At 40.0% G+C, this 21620-nt stretch overlaps 1 protein-coding gene across 4 annotated transcripts in view; it reads left to right on the top strand.

Moving 5' to 3' along the window:
- Positions 1-12474, top strand: part of INO80D (INO80 complex subunit D) — a 70701-nt gene extending 58227 nt beyond the window's left edge. For all 4 annotated transcript variants that reach the window (XM_024738299.1, XM_024738303.1, XM_024738301.1 and 1 more), the window contains one exon: positions 450-12474. In XM_024738299.1, coding sequence (XP_024594067.1) covers positions 450-1615 — 1166 coding nt within the window. In that variant the 3' untranslated portion in view covers positions 1616-12474. The remainder of the gene's footprint in view (positions 1-449) is intronic.
- The last annotated feature ends 9146 nt before the right edge of the window (positions 12475-21620 follow it).

The following is a 21620-nucleotide window of genomic DNA, read 5'->3' as shown; positions in this document are numbered from 1 at the left end:
GAGTTCTGTATCGTAGGCTTCACAGCTGCCCTTCCAGCTGGAAGAGCCCAAGAGTAGAGGAACAAAGGCGGTTCCTCCCACACAGCCTTTTGTCTCAGATCTGAACTGATTTGACATGTTTTCCGTTTTAATGACGTTAATATAGCTTCGGGTAAAAACATACGTGAAATCAGATAGTCACCACGTGTTTTAAATTGGTAATGCTTAGACTCCTAAGCACTGAACACTTCTCTCAGACGGATTTTGATAGTGCTGTAAATGAACTGAAGATGTGATTCAGGTTCCGGGACAGCTTGACCCCTCACACCTGTCCTGCAGCTGAATATTTCACTTTTTTCCTCTCCATCCGATCCTTAATAGAATATTGTTACACATAATTTCGCTGTATGATTTTTGTGGTCTGGGGCGGTGAAAGCTCTGCTGACTGTTGATGGCTCTCGTTTACTCAGGCAAGAACGGGGACCTCCTCCCCACCACCGAAGAAGCCGAGGAGCTTGAGCGGGCCTTGCAGGCCGTGACGTCTCTTGAGTGCCTGAGTACCATTGGGGTGCTCACCCAGTCAGATGGTGTGCCCGTCCAGGAGTTGTCAGACAGAGGAATAGGGGTGTTCTCCACAGGGACTGGAGCTTCAGGAATTCAGTCCTTGAGCCGAGAGGTAAACACGGACCTGGGGGAGCTGCTGAATGGGCGTATAGTACACGACAACTTTTCTAGTCTAGAGCTGGATGAGAGCCTGCTCCGTTCTGCTACCTTGTCTAACCCACCTACACCCCTGGCAGGGCAGATCCAGGGGCAGTTCTCTGCCCCAGCCAACGTTGGCCTTACTTCTGCCACTCTGATCAGCCAGAGTGCACTTGGGGAGAGAGCCTTCCCAGGACAGTTTCATGGACTTCATGATGGCAGCCATGCCTCGCAGAGGCCACATCCTGCCCAGCTGCTGAGCAAGGCAGATGACCTAATCACCTCACGACAGCAATACAGCAGTGATCATTCACACTCCTCGCCCCACGGAAGCCATTATGATAGTGAGCGCGTGCCGTCTCCCTACAGCGACCATATCACCTCTCCCCACACAGCATCTTACTCTGGTGATAATATGGCAGCTACCTTTTCAGCAGAGATGCCCATCATGGCACAGCACTTGCTCCCAGCCCAACTTGAGGTGCCACTTGGAGGAGTCGTAAACCCCAGAACTCACTGGGGCAATCTCCCTGTCAGCCTCGGAGATCCCTCTCCATTTAGCAACCTTCTCGGCGCAGATGGACATCTTCTTTCCACTTCCCTATCCACACCACCCACCACTTCGAACTCAGAGACCACACAGCCTGCCTTCGCCACCGTGACCCCCAGCAGCTCCAGTGTGCTTCCGGGGTTACCGCAGACCAGCTTCAGTGGCATGGGGCCTTCTGCTGAACTGCTGGCCTCCACCTCTCCCAAGCAGCAACTCCCTCAGTTCAGCGCAGCCTTCGGCCACCAGCTGAGTTCTCACAGTGGCATCCCCAAGGACCTGCAGCCCAGCCACAGCTCAATAGCGCCTCCCACAGGCTTCACAGTGACAGGTGCCACAGCTACAAGTACCAATAATGCGTCTTCTCCTTTTACCTCCCCTAACTGAGCGTATCTGTGTGCTTGCAGGCAGGTGGGGAACCTGGTGTTTTCTATCTTGTTTTCCTCTTTATCACCCCTCTCCCCTTTTCCTAAAGAAGATTTTAAAAATAACAGATGGGGACTAGAGGAGAACTCCCTTTTCCAGTTAAGCAGGTTACCCCGCAGTGGACCTCGCTTCAGTGTTCACGTGTGCTCCTTCGCACTGGTGCTCGTTCCCTCCTGGCAGGTCCACTCTCCCCCAGTGGTTTCCTTCGTGGCTCAGCACAGTGACTGGATAGAATCGACTTTTAGCAGCAAGTCCTAGAAGTGAAAGATACCTCAGATTACCAGTGCCCTTTACTATTTCCTAGTATTCAGATCAATGCTTTCCATTCTAATACCAGGTCTTTACATAGGTGGTTCTAAATGGAATGAGCCTATTCATTGAGTTCCTGTGTAAGAGACGGCAAATGGTGTGTAGAGGCAGATCAAGGCTCTGACTTAGCACCGACTGCTAAACATCACGTGAGGCCAGGATTCCATTCCTAATTGTGATCATGTTTAATTAAAAAGAAAAAAATTAGTCTTTTAACTGCCTGTGTGTATGTGTGCACCCACGCGTGTGTTTTTGTGCAGGGCAGGAAGCAGCTGTCCCATTGTTTTGTTTTTTTTCTTTCCTAATGAGTAGAAGGCTCTTCTCCTTTCCCACATCTCACAGCCCTGATAAGGTTGGTCATTCTTTCCCACTGAGTTAACTGACTTTCCTGAATGGAGAAGGGTGGTGATCTGGTGGCGTGAATAGCACAACCCTTTTCTGCTAAGTTAGCCCAGAACACAAAAAGCTGAATTCATGTCAGTGCCCTGCAGATGTCGTGAAAAGCTTGCCTGGAGGGACTGCAGGGTTGCTGCGATTCTGAGGTCTGGTGGTTGGTTATATTGCCTTTTTTAGACATGGATTTGTTTCTAAATCCCTCTTCCATGGAGTATATTCGCAAGATGTAATTAAAATATTTTGATGTGAAAAGCAGGATAGGTCAGATAGGTTTGGAAAGATGGGATCTGTGAACTCCTTGATCCATCTTTTGCTTTTGAATTTTTCATGTTTACAGTAGTGATTCTTTGGTAAGATTTGTAAAATGTTGAAGACACTTGTAGAATCAATGTACCAGTTGTGAAGTGATGTGTAATATCTGAAGGATACACATTTTAAAGTTTCTTTCAAAGCGGAATATGGAAATTAGACAAATTTTACCCACCCTTTGGTACTTTTAAAATAATTTAAGTATTTAGGTTTAAGTTTGGGGAAATTTTTTTTTTTTTAAGTACCAGAACTTTAGGGTTAAAAATCCCATTGGATAGTTTAGTAAGTTGGTGACTATGAAATGAATATGTGAGGTTTCTTTTTACCTGCCTTCTCCCCGACCCCCGATCCCCCAGCCCAAGGGTGGAACTAGATTTTAAAGGCATCTGTACTCTGCTTTTGCTGAGAGGTTTCACTGTCCCTTGAGATACCATTGGCTATTTATACCTGAGTCTAGTCTAATTTACATATATATATTTTAAGATGAGTAGAGAGAACATATCTATTAATGATGGGATATAATAATTCATTTGTCAGGGAATATTTGATCTTAATTCCTTTTCAATAGGTAAAGATTTGGATGTATTTTCCTACTTCCTATATGTGTGCTCTTTATGCCGTGCTAATTCTAACCAGTCCCTTCTTTTGAAAGCTTTCCTTTCTCTGCTTTTTAAAGGAATGATGGTAATCAGCAGGCATTATGCAGATAAAACGTGCCTGAGATTATGGAGGGGAAATGTCACATGACTGTATGAAATCATTATATGCCCTATTTTGTATTTATTGAAGTTTCTTTTTGTGGGCCAAAAATATGTTTGTAATATATTTAGTTTTTTTTTTAATCATGATAATTGATTGGAAGATTTATTTTTTAATAGCTTTGCCTTTTCTGCAGATTGAGAAATGTCTAAATTATAAAATTATGTCACAAAGCAAAATTATATTTGGTAGCACCGTAAATTTCTATTCTGAAGGGTGAGAAGAGATCATCTGAATATTTTTCACCTGTGAACCTATGTTAGTAAGCTTTTTTATTTTAATGTACTGTAATGAAATGATTATGAGTAGTTACCTCTGCTCAAAAGTGTCATTTAGTTTGCTAAACTCTTCACATCCCGTTACAATCATCACGAGATAACTGTCCATTCCCAGTGATTCGATTCCGTCTCCATTGTGTACTAATTAAAGGTTGTAGCAGAGCAGCCCATTGACTTTCTTTTTTACGGAGGTAAAAGTGGTACATACACATTGACTTTCTCATCAGCCTTTCTTTGACAGTGAAGGGCAAGTCATGGGACGTTGATCTGAATTTTTCTGGCTATTTGTCCCTTGTGGTAGCTGCTTAAAATTCTTCAGTTATCAAAACTGAGTTTGCAGTAAGTTGCACATTTTATTGTTTGCAATTTTCTGTTTTCTGTGCATTTTTAAGCCCTCTTCTGCTTTCTGCTAAGGAGGCATGAAATGATCAGGAATGTTGCCAGTTACAGCTTCACACCAAAAACTTTGAGTAAATTCATTTTTGTGTAGATGCCCACGATGATAGCTGAAGAAAGGGCACCCGTAGAAAGTACCAGTGTAGGTTTGAGGAGTTAGCAAAAAAAACAAATTTTTCTTCGCGTTTCGTCTACTTCAAAACAAATATCCGAGCTTGCGATTTGTTTGTTCTTGCTGTTTCTTGTGAGTCCCTTTTTGGAAGAGAGAAGAACATCTGTGAACCCAGAGATATCTGTTATGTTGTTCTTTTAGCTAATGGAGCAATTCTAGTCTATTAGTAGTAGGTTGGCTATTAATATGTAAAGAAAGGAATGAAGTGTCTTTTACTCCAGAAATATGAAAATCAGTGTCTTTTAAAATAGCACTTATTCTATAATAAGGCAATACTGGAATCAAAAACAAATTTTATATAAGGTTCTATTTAATTAGGTGGATATTAGCTTTCACTCTAGTGTTAAACTCATGAGAAATAGTGGCAGAGAAGGTTCACTCTGTTTCTGCAGTACTTTGGGACCATTCATAAAGGCCAGTTAGATTGTGTTAATGTGATTTAATTTACAAAGTTGCTGCAGTTAATGGATACGTTCTGTGCTCTGAGAATTCCATTCTAATGTATAATATTCACTGGCTGTGATCTGTAGCATCCGAAGGAAAGATGTGTTTTTCTCCTTTACACCCTCTGCATAATTGTTAGTATTATTTTAATTAAAGTACTCAAGACATTGTTTTTCTTCTGTACAAATGGCTTAGCAATTTGCACATCTGGGTAGGTTATGTAGTTAGTTAACAATTCGCAATAGTAAATAGCAATTACATTTAACCCACCAAGCGACAGACTATGCAATGGAAAAAGTTTCTAATTATCGTCGCATAGCTTATGTGGCAAAGGGTTATTTTCCCCAGTAACCCAGCATGTGAGACAGAACTGCTTCATAAACGACTTCCTGAGCGATTCCATGTTGGCAGGCAGTACGGCGTGTCTAGTGTCCTTCCATGAAAAGAGTATAATTTAATGAGAAGCAAATAGTAGGTATGGAGATAAAGTTGGGAAAAAACTTTTTTCTTTTCCTTAAACTTGTAGTTTTTGTCTTGAGCGGTTTAAGGCTAACGAAAGCTAATACTTTATCTTTGCCAAATAGTCACTTATAAGATTTATTTCTTTAATAAGCCCAACCTCTCAACCGCAAGTTAAGAATCATCACTTTTCTGCGACTAACACTAAAGCTTTTCCTTATCAGAGCTCGTTCTCAGTCAGTGATCATAATCCACAGAGGCAAAGACAGTTCTTTGATTTGGAAGGAAACAGTGTCCGTGATACATGCAGATGCCCTAGCTGTACAATTTGCTTCTTACATGAAGAAATTTGTATTTCTGTTGACCTTTACCATTGGGCTTTTATCATTGGGCACTAGAATTTGAGCCTATGTAGGTCACGCCCATCCTGTGAGTTCACTGATACCTGCCTGCAGTCCTTCCTGTGCCCCTGCATGGTGGGAGCGGTGGTGACGGGTGGTAGCTTCGTCGGCAGTGCTTGTGTGGGGCACGTTGCCTTTTCTTCCCGCTAGTTCAAAAGATGGCTGTGGATGGTATCGCAAGAAGACGAGGATGTTAACACCACCAGGCGAACCAGTTCAAGTTTTATAGGGTTAGAAATTCCTGTAAGTTTTGTTTAGGTGTCTCGTTTCCAGTTTCTTCATCCTTTTTCTTTTTAGCCTTCTTTTAACATTCTGTTAAATTCTGTTTTTAATCTGGTATATATAGAATAAATAATACAGTGGTCTTTTAAATGGTCAACAGAACTCTGCAGTTTAATGAGGCAATTTAAAGGATTCCCTGGAAGAAAATGTAGTCATACCAGATCTTTCATCACAGACACCTACATCGCTCCAAGGATTTTTTCCTGACAAGAAATATATTTCTTGAGGATGGGGTGGAGGGGGGTGGTGGGAATATATATGTGATAGAACGTAGATTTTTTTTTTTTTTCTCTCAATACATTGAAAACAGCTGAATTTTCATGGGCATTCTATAGAAAAGTAAAACAATGTAATGACTTCTTAATATTCTGAACTTTATAAAGCTTTCCAATATCATATTCTAGAGGGGCCCGAAATCCATGTTCAGTAGATTAAAGTAGCATTTTTTAAATGCCACCTTTCAAAAGATGTGTAATAAGATATCAGTGAAGGACATAGTTGGATATCCGTTAAGCATTTTCTTCTTTCCTAACCAGTGAGTTAGGAAAGAAAACATAAAACATAAATGAATAATTATGTCTCTCCTAATGACCGGTGTCATTAATGTGAAAATTGTGGGTCAGACTTAGCCTTATTTCTAAATAGCAAAAATTCTCTTTTCACTCCAGCTCTTATTTTTTGTTAGCTTTCCTCTCTGCACTGTGATACAGAGCAAATAAAAAGAAACATGGCATTTCAGAGAGAAAAAAAGAGAGCAAACTTGAAATGACTTTTTTTACCCCAGGTTCCCAAATCTTGGGGCTGTTTGGCTACTTTTGAGTGGCAGGGTTTTGGTGATCTGAAGTTCAGTCCAAAAACAGTCTTATTAGAGACCCGGCACTGAAGTACACACACACACACACACACACACACACACACACACACACACACAATCTGTACTGCTCCTGGCCTAAGAGTAATAGAATCTTCTTTCACTTGGTTTTTGTTTGTTTTTTTAAGCTGGGGACCACTGAAGTAAGCTCTATATGCACCCAAAGTTACCCTTGGAAAAATTTTCGGCATGCCGTGCAGAAGGCTCTAATGCAGCTAAATGCCACCCTTGCTTTTACTTGGGGGATAGACTGATTTGCCCTGAAATGACTCCACCCTGCGTTGTCGAGGTACAGTTGGCTCCAGCCGAGTAGTGTGGAAGGGATGGGAGGTTTGGTGCTTGTGACGGTGTCTTCATCTGCTCTGAAGGGTTGAATCAGTTCCTCTCAACAGTGATAGTTCTTTTCACTGTATAGTGTTGAGTATGTCTCAGGGATTCCTTGTGGAAATTAGGGCAGTTTTTAAAATAAGAAAATAGTTTTAAAAGAAGCTAAAGGTGACTCATCATTGAAGAGAGCGCAAGAAAGAGAAAACATTTGGTTTCGTAGCCCACGGTGTCTTGCATGGGACGCTTTTCCTTCTCCTTCAGGCTCTCATCTCAGCCTCAGCATACAGAATCCTTTCCCACCACGCACAGCTTTAAAACTTTTATTTAAAAAATTTCCTTCCCCAATGAGCTTTCAGAATACTTATTGTAGATTTTAAGAGAAAAGGTATATTAATTTATACTATTAACATCACCTCATAAATTATAAGTTTTATACTAAAGCTGTATTGAGTGTAATGAATTATGTTGCCTATGTGTTTAATAGCTAAAAAATTATATATGAGCTTTTTTTTTTTTTTTTTAAACAAAACAAACTAGTGAAGCACCTTTTTACACTGGATCTCTGCCGTGTCAAGGTGTATAGCTATCCTTTGCTACCTTGCAGATATATAAAATAAAAGGATATCCTGGGGCCTCAAAACATAGAACACCTTTAGACCATTTATTACTGCTCATAGAACTGTTGAGAATGATGTCTCTTTAGTAAATGATCTGTGGTTTACACTTACGATGGCTAGAAGCTTAGTTACAGGGTAAATAGAAATACATAGATCAAGTAAAGCTCCCAACTACTGTAGCTGGAATTTGTAAACTTAAGTTTTTAAAACCTCTTTTATTTCCTATGGATTTATTCTTTAATTACAGTTAAGTTGGGAAGTAAAATAGAGAAAATAATAAATCTAGATGTTCTCAGTGTCTTATTCAGGAACTTTTTATCCCTCCTCACTAAGGAATTCCCACTGTGACTTAAAAATAGAATTAAAGTACTTGTGTGCATGTATATGTCTGTGCTTTTACACACATGCAAAAATATACATTGGGGGCACGTGTGTGAGAGAGATGAATGTGTGCTTAGGTAAAAAGAGAAAAAGGTAACAATGTATAGTAGAAATATGATTTATTTAGTTGAGGGTATTGGAGTTACTTTCTCATCGTCTCTGTTGTATAAATACACCAAATTCTTGATTATGTTATGTTAAAAGGCTAGCTCTGATATCATGTGCATTTTATTTTAACCTTTTGATTAACTTATGCTATGTTTTTAAAATAACTCAAGAAACAGCAGGTTCTAAAGACCAGCCTCTCACTTTTGAGAGTAAAAATAAGAGAAACAGACCTGGACATGAGCTGTGTTTATTTATTGGGGTGATGGGACCAGAGATCAGCTGAACCTTTTTTATGTTAATAATAGATTTCTTCATCTTCTGAGTTATAAGATATTATTGATCACCTTTTCTTGGTGAAATTAAGAAAAGTATAGGCCTTTTATAAAGAATGTCATTTTTTAAGGGGCTGCTTTGTTTAAAGAGTTGGTGGGATCATTTCACCATGAACATTTCAAAGCAGGGTTGATTTCAGTTATTTCCAAAATTAAAAAAAAAAAAAAAGTTACTCAGTTGTGTTGTTATTTATGAAGTTAGCATGCCCCCCCAACCCCCATATTTTGGCTATACGAAAAGTTATGCTACCCTTGACTATTTACCTGATTTATCTGGAATTTAAAAAAAAATACATTCCTATATTTTGAGTTTTGTCTTTTTGCTATACATTCATTACTGAAGTATCTGGTGGTCTAAAATAGTCAAAGCTAGAGTTGTTATTAAATGCTCCGATCACATTTATTTTTAATATTAAAAAATCATATACTTTGAAACATGTCAAAACAACTTCTAATAATCCATCTGAGTTTGTAGTTACCTTTGAAGCCTCATTCATCTTAGATAACTCAAGACCTGGGAAAGCTTTGTACGTTGTTCTTTTTACAGTTGTATTTTTTGCAGCATCTCCCAGTTTCATTCACTCTTTGCTTTATAGGTTTTTAAAATCTGCGTATTTCTTGTACATATGCATGCAAATGAAAGAAGGGAGGTTGTATTGGTGCCATTTCTCCCTTCAGTTACTATGGGATTTGCTAGAATAAATTCCCCCTGATTGAAGGGTGAAAATAGACCCTTTTGTGTATATCTGTACAGAGATGTGTATATGGGATGTGGTGGCACTTTGCTGAATGTGAACTTGCCTTGTCAGTGGAAAGATTGAGAAGTATTATGTTTATTTATACATTTGTATAAATCTATATATACACGTATGTATATGTGTGTGTATAGATAAATATATATATACATATATTTCCCTAAAAAAAGTGTGTGTATAATAGATAAACAGCCTTTGTTAAGCAAGATTATACGTCTATGGAAAATTCTGGATTATTCTATAAGCAAGAAGAGGTGACAGTCTAGGGTAATCGTCAGAGCATACAAAGATGGAAGTCCTTAGGATTATAGTCTTGTTTATGAGTTCCTCTTAGAACTGTACTTACTTGCCAGTCTCACTATTCTTCATCTTCATTACCTTCTAAGTCAATTTCTCAACATTTAAAAATCACACTTCGTTGTGTTTTTTTCCCTTTATTATGTCCTTTCTAGCCAGAATCATTTGGCTTAGCCATATTTCATTAATATTTCACTCATTGCTTTTAAATAGCTTTTGTCTCTGAAATTTCCCAGAAGATACAAATTTTGTATATAATACTTTTTTTTTTTTTTTTTTTTTGCGGTACGCGGGCCTCTCACCGTTGTGGCCTCTCCCGTTGCGGAGCACAGGCTCCGGACGCGCAGGCTCAGCGCCCATGGCTCACGGGCCCAGCCGCTCCGCGGCATGTGGAATCTTCCCGGACCGGGGCACAAACCCGCGTCCCCTGCATCGGCAGGCGGACTCTCAACCACTGCGCCACCAGGGAAGCCCTATAATACTTTTTATAGTAATTTTGAGAATTGGGCATCATCTTTGTCTCAAAACAAACAACCAATAAACCCAAAAAACAACATTCAAACAAGACCACTTTGAAAGTTTTACCTAGATAATTTTGGGACGTTTTACTTAAATTGAAAAAGAACATAATTATGATTTTATGATTGACATTAGTGTTAGGTTTATTTTGTCATTTATTGTCATTAATTTGTCCTTTCAAAAGTTTGGTTTACTTTGTGATTTAATCATAAATTTACCATTTTCGTTTTAATGGAAAGCCTCTTGAATTCTATAACCTAAGCCTCTTAAATTCTATAATTCATTTTATTCATGATGAAACTGCTTTAATGAATTCGTGTGTAATGAGTTCTGCTATATTTCCTTTTGACTTTTCTCACATTGGTGACATCCTGTCTTAACTTTGCTGCAGCTCTCTAGAAAACTTGCATCCCTATATATCGTGCCTTTAAAGCTTTTATGCACACACAGACAAAAGTGTATATATACATGTCAGAGCATGTGTACATATACTTTCATATATACTCACACAGTATGTCTCTAGTATATATTGTGGGAGTGGATATATAGATGTTCAAAGGCAATGAAATGTTGCTCTCTAGATATATATGTATATAAATAGTGTTGATATACTGTATATACATATGTATATGTATGAGTTTTAAATGGCAATCTTTTACATTTAGCAAAATGCTGCCCCTACTGGAATATTGTCACTGCAATGGCAGTTGTATGTAATGATTTAAAATACACTATCAAAAGTTATTTAAAGAACATTTAAAAGTCTCATCTAAAGACGTCCACACATTATTTATTTATCTTCCTTTTCCTTTTATTATTTTTATTTTTTTTAACTGAAAGGGAGACTGTCATTTTTAAAATGCCATCTGTCCCGTGAGAGGAAGAGAGCTGGAGATTCACTTGGTGAACCTTGTGCATTTTCCTCTCTCTGAAATGGAGATGTACCACAAACTAACCTGTTTATTTCAGTTATAAAGCAATCCTAACATTTCCATTACTGTATGTCATCCACCATCTCCTAGACCAACTTAATTCACCAACTTGCCTCTTCCTTTCATTAATAAATAATGATCATTAAGATCATTTTGCCTGGGGGAAGTTAACTACTCTCTAGCTGCAGGGAAATATATCACCTAATTGTTATTCAGCCTTGTTCAAAATTCAGCTTTGAGAGAAGGCAGCTCTCTCATGCAGTTGTCTTAAGTAGGTTTTGCATTTATTTAGTTAGAGGTCTTCCCAGACTTTATTATTATTTTTTTTTTTTAAAGAACTCCAAGTCTACACGCACTTGACCTAGATTTAATTCTTACTCCCCACAGCTTCAGGTATTTTTCATTAGTATATCGATTTGATACACTGAATGAAAGACTATTATGAGAAAACTGTTACATATTTTATTTTGTGATGAGTTGGCAGCAGATTCCATTTCAAGACCTTATAGAGAGAGGAGTGTGTAAATGGACAATCCTAAATCTTAAGATGTTAACAGAAAACAGGTGGAGTAAGAGTACCCCTGAAGACTCTAGAAGTTGGGGTTTGAGGGATTTCACACAGTAGCTTAGCTGAAACTTGATATCAGAAGCAGCCTTTAACAAGCCTCTTGGCAATTGTATGGTACTAACCAGAGTACTGAAGTACAGATTGAAACCAAGTTGCAGTGGGAAATCAAAGGTGAGGTAGCTTATTGGAAACCGGTAAAATGACAGGTTGCACAGTTTCGAAATCTCTTCTAACGAAGTAACTGCACGGTAGCAAGGACTAGCCGTTCTCAAAGCCCTTCTTTTTCAGTGTTCTCCTTCACCTTGGCACACAAGTATGTTTTAAGGCCATACATGAAAAATATATACAAAAAAAAAAAGCTGCTTAAAGGGAACTTACAAACTGAGAATCTTCTCTGTATTTGTGTAAGTAGTGGCTGGAAGCTTAGTTATGTGCACAAAAGCTAGGAGCCACTTGTTTCTGCACAGACTGTAGGAGCTAGATGAGGAGACTGGCAGATTTTGGGAAGAGGCCCCAGTTCTGAGGAAAGGCATATCTATAGCATTGGGTGTGCAGGTGCTGGGGGAGACCACACTTTGGGAGATGATGGGCTTTCGGTTTGTAATTTCCCTTTAAACAAGAAGAGATGGCTCACGTTTTCCATATATATCTCAATGAATGTACTGTATCACCGTTTTAAAAATTTGATGAAATAATAATGGATTGGTCTCCTTTTGTTATCTGGTCCTTGTTTAATTTGTTTAAGGGTTTTTGTATACAAAGGTTTACATTTTTATGTATATTTTTCTTGTGTAAAAACTGATGTAATATGTGTATAAAACACTGTATGTATTATCTGTATATAGTGTGACAAAATGATTTTTCTTTCTTTCTTTTGGATGTATTAATAAATCTTGCTGTGAAGTAGCCTTGCTTTTGGTTTAATTTCTTTTGCCTGGATATTGATGGAAGCTGCTAATCCAGGGTAGGTATTTTTTTCCCCTTTGTTATTTAAATAGAGTGTGTGTGTGTGTGTGTGTGTGTTTATTTATACCTTATATTTTGTCAAGAATGGCCGGCCTCTCCCTGTTGTGGCCTCTACCGTTGCAGAGCACAGGCTCCGGATGTGCAGGCTCAGCGGCCATGGCTCACGGGCCCAGCCGCTCCGCGGCATGTGGGATCTTCCCGGACCGGGGCACGAACCCGTGTCCCCTGCATCGGCAGGCGGACTCTCAACCACTGCGCCACCAGGGAAGCCCCCAGGATGCTATATTCATGGTACTTTATGGTTAGACTAACAATGATTAATATTTGTGTAATAACCGTGGATCAATTAAATGCTACTCAAGATGACTTTAATGTGGTATCCAACCTTGAAATCCAACTGGAAGTTGCATTGGAAATTGTTATATGCTATAATGGAGGTCTTACAAGCCAATTTCTATTTCATTTAATCAGGAGCCCTTTCTCTATTCATTTTCATAGTTTCATAAGTATAAGAACAAACAAAAAACTGGAAGAAACACTCTTCCTTTAAGGCAAGGGTCCCCAACCCCTGGGCCACAGATGGGTACCGGTCCCTGGTGCCAAAAAGGTTGGGGACCGCTGCTTTAAGGCATTGCCAAGTGCCTTGTATCTCCTTGGAATTGAATTTTTTTTTTTTTTTTAAATATGTGGATTGGAACTTTTCATTTCCTGTACTGAGGGATTTTGTGGTACAAATAGAGGCTAGGAAAAAATTCACAAAGAAAAATTAGTAATCTTCTAATCACACATTCCTTGTGTAGAGATTTATGATTTTTAATTTTTGTGGGACATTTGTACTTTTTCCTCGATTTCTGTCTAATCCAGGCATGTTTAAGATACATTCCAAAATTGCACTTTGCTTCTCTGAAAGAAATTAACGTTCTGCAGCTAGAAGCAGATGACCACAGTGCTAGTGAAATGGCAGCACTGACAGCTTCGTTCCGTTTCTCTGCATTTGAAATTGACAGGGTATGAAGAAGAATGCTTGAAATTGATCTGTCCATTTCTTCAGCTATACAGTAGTTGATTTTAAACTCCTTTTCTACTTAAGGATAATTTTCTAGATATCTGTGTAAATGCAGAAACTTTTGAGATTGTGCTGAGTTCTTGATTTGATTTTTTTAAAAATAGCCTTAAGGAGATAAGCTTATTAGTGAAATGTTTGAGTTAGGCAGTGTTTAATGGGGTGGTGCTGAGAGCCTGTGGATTGCCAGGTACAAGCAAAAATTCAAGTTTAGAAGAGAATATGTTTTCTTAACTCCTTTATTAGCGTATCTCTAGCTCCTTGCTCTTTCATCTCCCTTATTAACTACAATGAGGTATCACTTCACACCAGTTAGAATGGCCATCATCAAAAAATCTACAAACAATATATGCAGGAGAGGGTGTGGAGAAAAGGGAACCCTCCTACACTGTTGGTGGGAATGTAAATTGATACAGCCACTATGGAGAACAGTATGGAGGTTCCTTCAAAAACTAAAAATAGAACTACCATACGACCCAGCAATCCCACTGTTGGGCATATACCTGGAGAAAACCATAATTCAAAAAGATACATGCCCCCAATGTTCATTGCAGCACTATTTACAGTAGCCAGGACATGGAAGCAAGCTAAATGTCCATCAACAGAGGAATGGGTAAAGAAGATGAACATATATACAGTGGAATATTACTCAGCCATAAAAAGGAACGAAATTGTGCCATCTGCAGAGATGTGGATGGACCTAAAGACTGTCATACAGAGTGAAGTAAGTCAGAAAGAGAAAAACAAATATCGTATAATATTGCTTATATGTGGAATCTAGAAAAACGATACAGATGAACTTATTTGCAAAGCAGAAATAGATACACAGACGTAGAGAACAAACAAGGATACCAAGGGGGGAAGGAGGGGTGGGATGAATTGGGAGATTGGGATTGACATATATACACTAATATGTATAAAATAGATAACTAATGAGAACCTACTGTATAGCACGGGGTACTCAGTGCTCTTTGGTGACCTAATGGGAAGGAAATCCAAAAAAGAGGGGATACATGTGTAAGTATAGCTGATTTACTTTGCTGTACAGCAGAAACTAACACAACATTGTAAAGCAACTATACTCCAATAAAAATTAATTTTTAAAAACCTTCCAAAACAACAATTCTTTAAAAAAAAAAAACAACCCTGTATTGTTTAAAAGCCTACTTATTTGCATTAATTTCTAGCTTTCAGCTTTGTTTCTTTCACATAACTGGCTTCTTGGAAAATTCTTCTCAAACATGTGACTATAGTCAGTTATTTTTCCTACTTTAAATCCCTGTGATGGAAAGATGCCTACTGCTTAGAATTCTGAAATGTCATTCTAGCCCATGGTAGTATGCTATATTACTGCCTCTATTCTTCCATCTTTCCAATCTTCTGTCATTCCATCTTTTGTCTTTTTTGCCCTTCCATTCATTTTCTTTTTATTCACTTGTTTATATTTTTGAGCACTTTGTGTTAAGGACAGTATATATTCATATAAGAATGAATCACAGCGGGATTGTTCACTCCAAGACGGCCACGTAGAAGAGAGAAGATGCACGACTACACAAACAAGGTATAAATCGTCAGGTGCTTAGAAGTGCAATAGAATGCTGTGTAAGTTCATGTCAGAAAGAGATCATTTCCAGCCAAAGGAGAGAGAAAATTCTGCATCTGATCAGAGCATTCAAGAATGAGCAGTGGGCTTCCCTGGTGGCGCAGTGGTTGGGAGTCCGCCTGCCGATGCAGGGGGACGCCGGTTCGTGCCCCGGTCTGGGAGGGTCCCGCATGCCGCGGAGTCGCTGCACCTGTGGGCCGTGGCCGCTGAGCCTGCGTGTCCTGGAGCCTGTTGCTCCGCGGCGGGAGAGGCCACAGAAGTGGGAGGCCCGTGTATCGCAAAAAAAAAAAAAAAAAAAGAACGAGCAGTATCTGGACATCCAAAAATAAAGTATTCCAGATGCAGGAAGCTGCATACACAGGATACCTCATGGTTTGTTTGAAAATAGGGAGCGGTTTAACTTGACACGTATAAGATGTATGAAGGAGAGTGGTGAGGAGAAGTTAATGGGGGTGAGAGCATAACGAGCATGGAAGGATAGACTAGGCAGCGGGACAGGGAGAGATGGTCAGCTGTGATTCAGGAAGACTAATCTGGCCTCATTTAAGAGACAGGGGTTCATGGCAGAGGTGAGTTAGGATGCTGCTACTGCAATGGTTAAGCTTGCTAAGGAAGTTGAAACTGGTGTGGCAGTAAAAAAAAAAATGGAAAGGAAGGAGGAATTAAAAAAAAAACTTGGAAACATACTGACTAGATGTTAGGACCAAGGGAGGAGAAGGAAGAATAAAAAGGCTTCTCCCCTGGATTTCTGGAAGAATGGTGGTGCTGGTGGCAGGTGTGGACAGCACCACTCTCTACACACAATGGTTTCAGAGAGTCAGTGGGTTGGTTTGGTTTGGTTCTCAATGGGTTTTAAATACTTAAGGTTTGAGTTGGAAGCAGGGGCATCCCATTGGCATGGACAACTGATTGTAGTTAGGGCTCAGAAGAGAGGCAGTTGCAGAAGCTATGGACAGTTGATTGTTGAAGCCAGCTATAAGTGATGGAGAAGAAAGATAAGGACAGATTTTGGAGAACACTACATAATCTGTTATATTTTACTTACAGACCTGAAAAGAGCTTCAATAGTTTTTCCAGTCTCTTATCTAGTAAAGGCTAGCAGGCTGACTTGCCTAGGGGTGATGGTGTTGAGGAAAGTCAGCCCCTCCCCTGCCGCTGGCCTGTGAGGGCCTGTGAACGTGCATTCACCCCTCACACTCCATTCTAATGACTTCTCGTTCACCTCACCTGGACAGGGCGCTCCAGTGTCCATACTCTTAGCGCCTGAACCCCCAGCCCCTGGCACGATGTGGGTTGCCCATAATCACAGGAAAATATTACTGAATGAAGTTAGTACTCTGAAGAAGTTCATGACTGGAAGGAATGCAGATTTGAAGAGACTTACAGGATCTGGTGAGAGACAATGTAGCAATTGGTTAAGGCTATGGACTTTGGAGTAAGACTTCCTTTGTTTTCTAATCTTGGCTTCGTTGTTTTTACAAACTATGTGATCTTGGGTAAGTCATTTAACCTCTCCCTGCTTCAGTTTCATCATCCATAAAATGCACTGGGAGGATTACATGATATAACCCATGGAGAGCATGTACAGTAGTCCCTGGCACATACTAAGTAAGCACTTTGTTATTTTAGTTATACTCATTTTATGACTAGAAGAAAAGACTGAAGATACAAACAACATAGGTGTCTAGGGGAAAGTGGAAAGAAAATGAGCAAAAGAACAAAAGTTAGCTGTGGAGAAGGAGGATGAGGATAGGCACGAAGATTGGGTAAGAAGTGTCTGAAGATAAAGGGTCTGATAAAGGAGTGCTGATTTTTGTAATGCAAGAGGACATGGGTAACCAACAAATAGGGTTACTCTTACTCAAGTTCCAAAATATTCTAGGATGTATTCAGTTACTGAAACCCTGTAAACTAAAATATATTTGTCTTTTGCTTTATAACTTTTATAAATTCTACATTTAACCTTATATAGTACAAAGTATATCATTGTATCCTTACTTGTAGAATATACATTGGGTTAAAAAGTATTTAAGAAAATAAAATACAAGTATAAAGAATTAGTAGAGGGTCCTTTATCAAAAGATGTGCATGTCAACTGCTAAACTAAAAAGTAGAAATCAGATTTAAAGAGTCAAACCATATATCCCCTCCACAGTCCATAGAGGTCAAGCATGGTGCCCTGCAGTACTTACGCTCTGTACCACAGATATTTCTTTAAGATCTTTCCCTTACTTTCTTTTCCCTTCAACTGCTGTCATTTCTTTCTACTGCTAAGCATTATACTTGCTTTTGCCACCTTTACTCCTTAATCCATTGCAGTTTAGCTTTCACCTTGTTATTTTCCTGAAGCCATTCTTTCCAAGGCTATCGATGATCTTTGCTGTCATTCTCCTTAACCGCTCTGATCCAGTCAGCACTGACGACGTTTCATTGTCCTGTTTCTCCATTTAATTCTCAGATTATGTCTTTTCTGGGTTCTTTGTTAGTTCCAACTCCTCTTTCTTCTCCCTAAGTTTGAACATGTCTCAACCTCATTCTTCAGCCTTCTCTGTTGTTCTTCTCTGTACATGAGCTCCCAGTGTAGGATCCTTCTACTGCCATGGCTTAAACGTTGACCTCCCTGGGGATTAATTCCAAACCTATGTCTACAGCTCTGACTGCTCTGATTAGTCTCACATCTCCTGCTGCTTCCTGGGGACCTCCACCTCCATATTCAGTCATCACAATAAATTTGGTTTGTCTAAATCCAAACTTACTGTCTATCCCTTTTAAACCAGCTTTCACTCTGAATTTCTGCCCTCGCTCCCTTGTTCAATCATTCATTCAGCAAGTATAAAGACTCCTAGTCATCCACACTAGAATCTTCAGTGATCTTGATTTCTCCCAGCCTCCCAGCTTTTCATCACTTGGTGACTGAACCAGCACATTAGTTTTCTGACTGGTATCCCTGCTTCTAATCTCTCCTTCCTCAAACCCATCCTTTACGTACACTCCTGCCAGACTGACCTTCCCACGACACTCCCAAATTGGCCAAGAGCAATTTATGATTTCCAGTGGGAATGTCCTTCATTCAATCTCCTTCCATTCCCCTGTTGGAAGTTCCCAACAGAGTTTGGTTTTCAAGGCTCCACATCTTGTCTCTTCTAACCTGTATGAACCACATTTCATTGCATGATCATCAACAACAAATGTGCTTCCCTTCACAGCTCCTCTCTTCCAGCCAAACTTATCTATACACACTTGAGTGCATATACCCATAGTCCTGTCTAGACCTGTGACAGTGCATACTGGGAAGACCTGCCCTTTGCATATCTAAGAGCGACCTTCCTTCAAGCCATCCTACCCTCAAGAAGACTTCCTCCTCCAGAGAAATCCTTAGTTACTTTCCCTCGGCAACACTCATTACCTGTAGTGATAATTTGATGCAAAATATGTTTCCTTGACTTCTTTATCTTTCTATGTCCTATGTCTGCTCAAGAAGAACAAGCTACATTAGGATAGCTGTCTTTGAAAAATCCTTGTTTTGGGATGGTGGCCCAGTGCCTACAGCCGATCCTCAATAAACTGTTGCTCATTGTGGTGCTTAGCAGAAGCCAAATAATACATCTGGTTTCTTTGGGTAGGGAGAAGACAAGGAATCTTCAAATATATCTTGATATTCAAAGTTGCTGACCTTGTCTATGACACTCATTTGTCACAGCATATGCTAGATTGTCAGCATTCATTTATTCATGTCTTGTCTCGCTCAAAATATGTGTGGAATATTAATCATTAAGAATGTGTGCCAGGGGCTTCCCTGGTGGTGCAGTGGTTAAGAATCCTCCTGCCAATGCAGGGGACACTGTTTCGAGCCCTGGTCCGGGAAGATCTCACATGCCGTGGAGCAACTAAGCCCATGCGCCATAATCAAGGATATCTGAGCCTGCGTGCCTCAACTACTGAAGCCTGTGTGCCTAGAGCCCGTGCTCCACAACGAAGAGTAGCCCCTGCTCGCCGCAATTTGAGAAAGCCCGTGCGCAGCAACGAAGACCCAATGCAGCCAAAAATAAATAAATAAGATAAACAAATTAAAAAAAAAATGTGTTCCAGTGTCTTTTTTATTTATTAATTTTCATATACTGATGGAGCAGCTATGCCAAAATTATTTTTGAATTTTGTTATTGAAAGTATAACATGTTTTCCTGTTCATGGCTATTACCTACAACATTTCTCTCTGAAAATAACAAGAAACTTGGGGCTATAATTTATTTGTATTATTATCATTTATTTATCTTATCATACTCTAATTAATAAGCTACTTAACAAAATAAATTTATTCATGAAAAGTTGGCAGTAAATCTGATTTATATTAATTCATCATATTTTCTTGTTGACATAAATTATCAGATTGGAGATGCTCTCCTTTGGAAAGTGTTTTGGGTCTAAGACTAAATTAAAATATTGATAGATAATGCAATGAAACATTAAAGTCACATATTCTTAAATTTCTGATAAAATAATGCTTAAATTACTAAAAATGGAAGCTATTTTTGATGCTATGGAACTAGTAGGGGAACAAAAGTGATTTTTTTTTTAAAGGTAATTTTATTTTATTTTTTATTTTTTAAAAAATTTATTTATTTTTGGCTGTACTGGGTCTTTGTTGCTGCATGTGGGCTTTCTCTAGTTGCGGCGGGCGGGGGCTACTCTTCATTGCGGGGCGCGGGCTTCTCATTGCGGTGGCTTCTCTTGTTGCGGAGCATGGGCTCTAGGCACGTGGGTTTCAGTAGTTGTGGCATGTGGGATCAGTAGTTGTGGCTCGCGGACTCTAGAGCGCAGGCTCAGTAGTTGTGGTGCATGGGCTTAGTTGCTCTGCGGCATGTGGGATCTTCCCGGACCAGGGCTTGAACCCATGTCCCCTGCATTGGCAGGCGGACTCTCAACCACTGCACCACCAGGGAAGCCCTGTCTCTCGTTTTAAATTATACTTTTCCCTGCTTATTCCACCAGGTTGTAGCTGCGTAGGGTCTGAAGATCCAGATTCTAACAAAGTCTGTTGAGCACAACAATTAGGGAGCACCATCTATGACAGAAACTCTTCAATTGCATATTTATATAACATAATATGTTTCTAAGAATGGTTCGTTAGCCGTTAAAAATTCTTTGTTCTGAATAGCTTTTGATTTTGTTGATGTGAAGTAGTGTTTTCAGATCCATGTGCTGGGGATGCCCTGGACTCTCCCGTTATGTTGTGTCCAATGGGCTATTTGTCAGCTCCTTGCCCCTAGTGGGTCCCCCCTCAATGAGCCAATGCTGCCTGTAGGTCCTCTTTCTCTTGCCGACTAGTCAGTGACTCAGCTTCCTAATCAGAGCTCTTTTGACTATTTTTACTGATTTCTGCATGTCATTCCTCCCTCTCTTCCACCATCCTTCCCAAGAGACTCTAAGTCCACCACGGTACAGGGGACGGCTCCGCCCTGGCGCTGTGGCGATCTGTGCATGTCTCCACGCAGGCCCTGTGATTGTCTCAGAACATGAGAGGCTTGTGAGAAGATGCCATCAGGCATTTCGCACTTGCCTCCCAGTCTCCCTGGGAAGCCAACATGAGACAGTTCCTCACTGTTTCCCAGCCTCTGATGAGGTTTGAGGCCTTGTCCCTACCGTGAGCACACAACTGCAGGCTTTAAAGTCTTTAGCTGAGCTTGGTGATGACTCCTCTGCAATAGGGCTTCCTATCGTCCATGGTGTAGTCACCTGGCCCCCTCTGTGGGACAGAGGACGCAGGAGCTGGCACCTTTGCTCCTTGCTCTTTTGCTATGTAAATAATAAACTGAATCTAACAGGGCTCTGGCCGAATCTGCCAGCCCCGCTTGACACACGGCAATTATCAGTGGACACGTTATATCTGTCCTTATCATTCCCCCAATTCTTTTCCAACATGCTGTAGAAAAATTTAAAAACTACGAACATGCTATGAAACAAACTAGATTGAAGGAAACTTCCCCAGATTTTGTTTAAAGGCAACTTCTCTCCTGTGGCAATTCCTATTTATTAGAATAGCAACAACATAATCATCATTTCGGTACACTTCCTTTGGAGCAAACTTGTGGTCCATTCATTGATTGGCACTGGGAAATCTTTGGATTAGTTTTAGCACCATTAGGAATGTTTGTCAGAATAACAGCCTTGGAGCCTAAGTGCATCGATTATTCAAGGACTCATTATCTGTCCTGTTAATATTCAAGCACCTTAGGTCTCCTACCTCTTCCTCTGGCTACTTGCTTTATAGACGTTTCCTGCTGGATAAGCACAGGTACCGTAGCACAGGCAGGGGAGATAAGGAACTTCAGTCAGCTCTGCCATTTCAAAAGTTGTAACTGAAGACTTTAGGGGAGGAGGCTTGTTAAGTGAGCTGTGGGCCTTAGGTACCCTAGTAGCCCTGA

This window comes from Neophocaena asiaeorientalis, unplaced genomic scaffold, assembly GCF_003031525.2.
Source record: "Neophocaena asiaeorientalis asiaeorientalis breed wild unplaced genomic scaffold, Neophocaena_asiaeorientalis_V1.1 scaffold258, whole genome shotgun sequence".
Lineage (NCBI taxonomy): Eukaryota > Metazoa > Chordata > Mammalia > Artiodactyla > Phocoenidae > Neophocaena > Neophocaena asiaeorientalis.
Note: the sequence above shows the minus strand (reverse complement) of the source record. Positions and strands in the feature narration are given on the sequence as shown.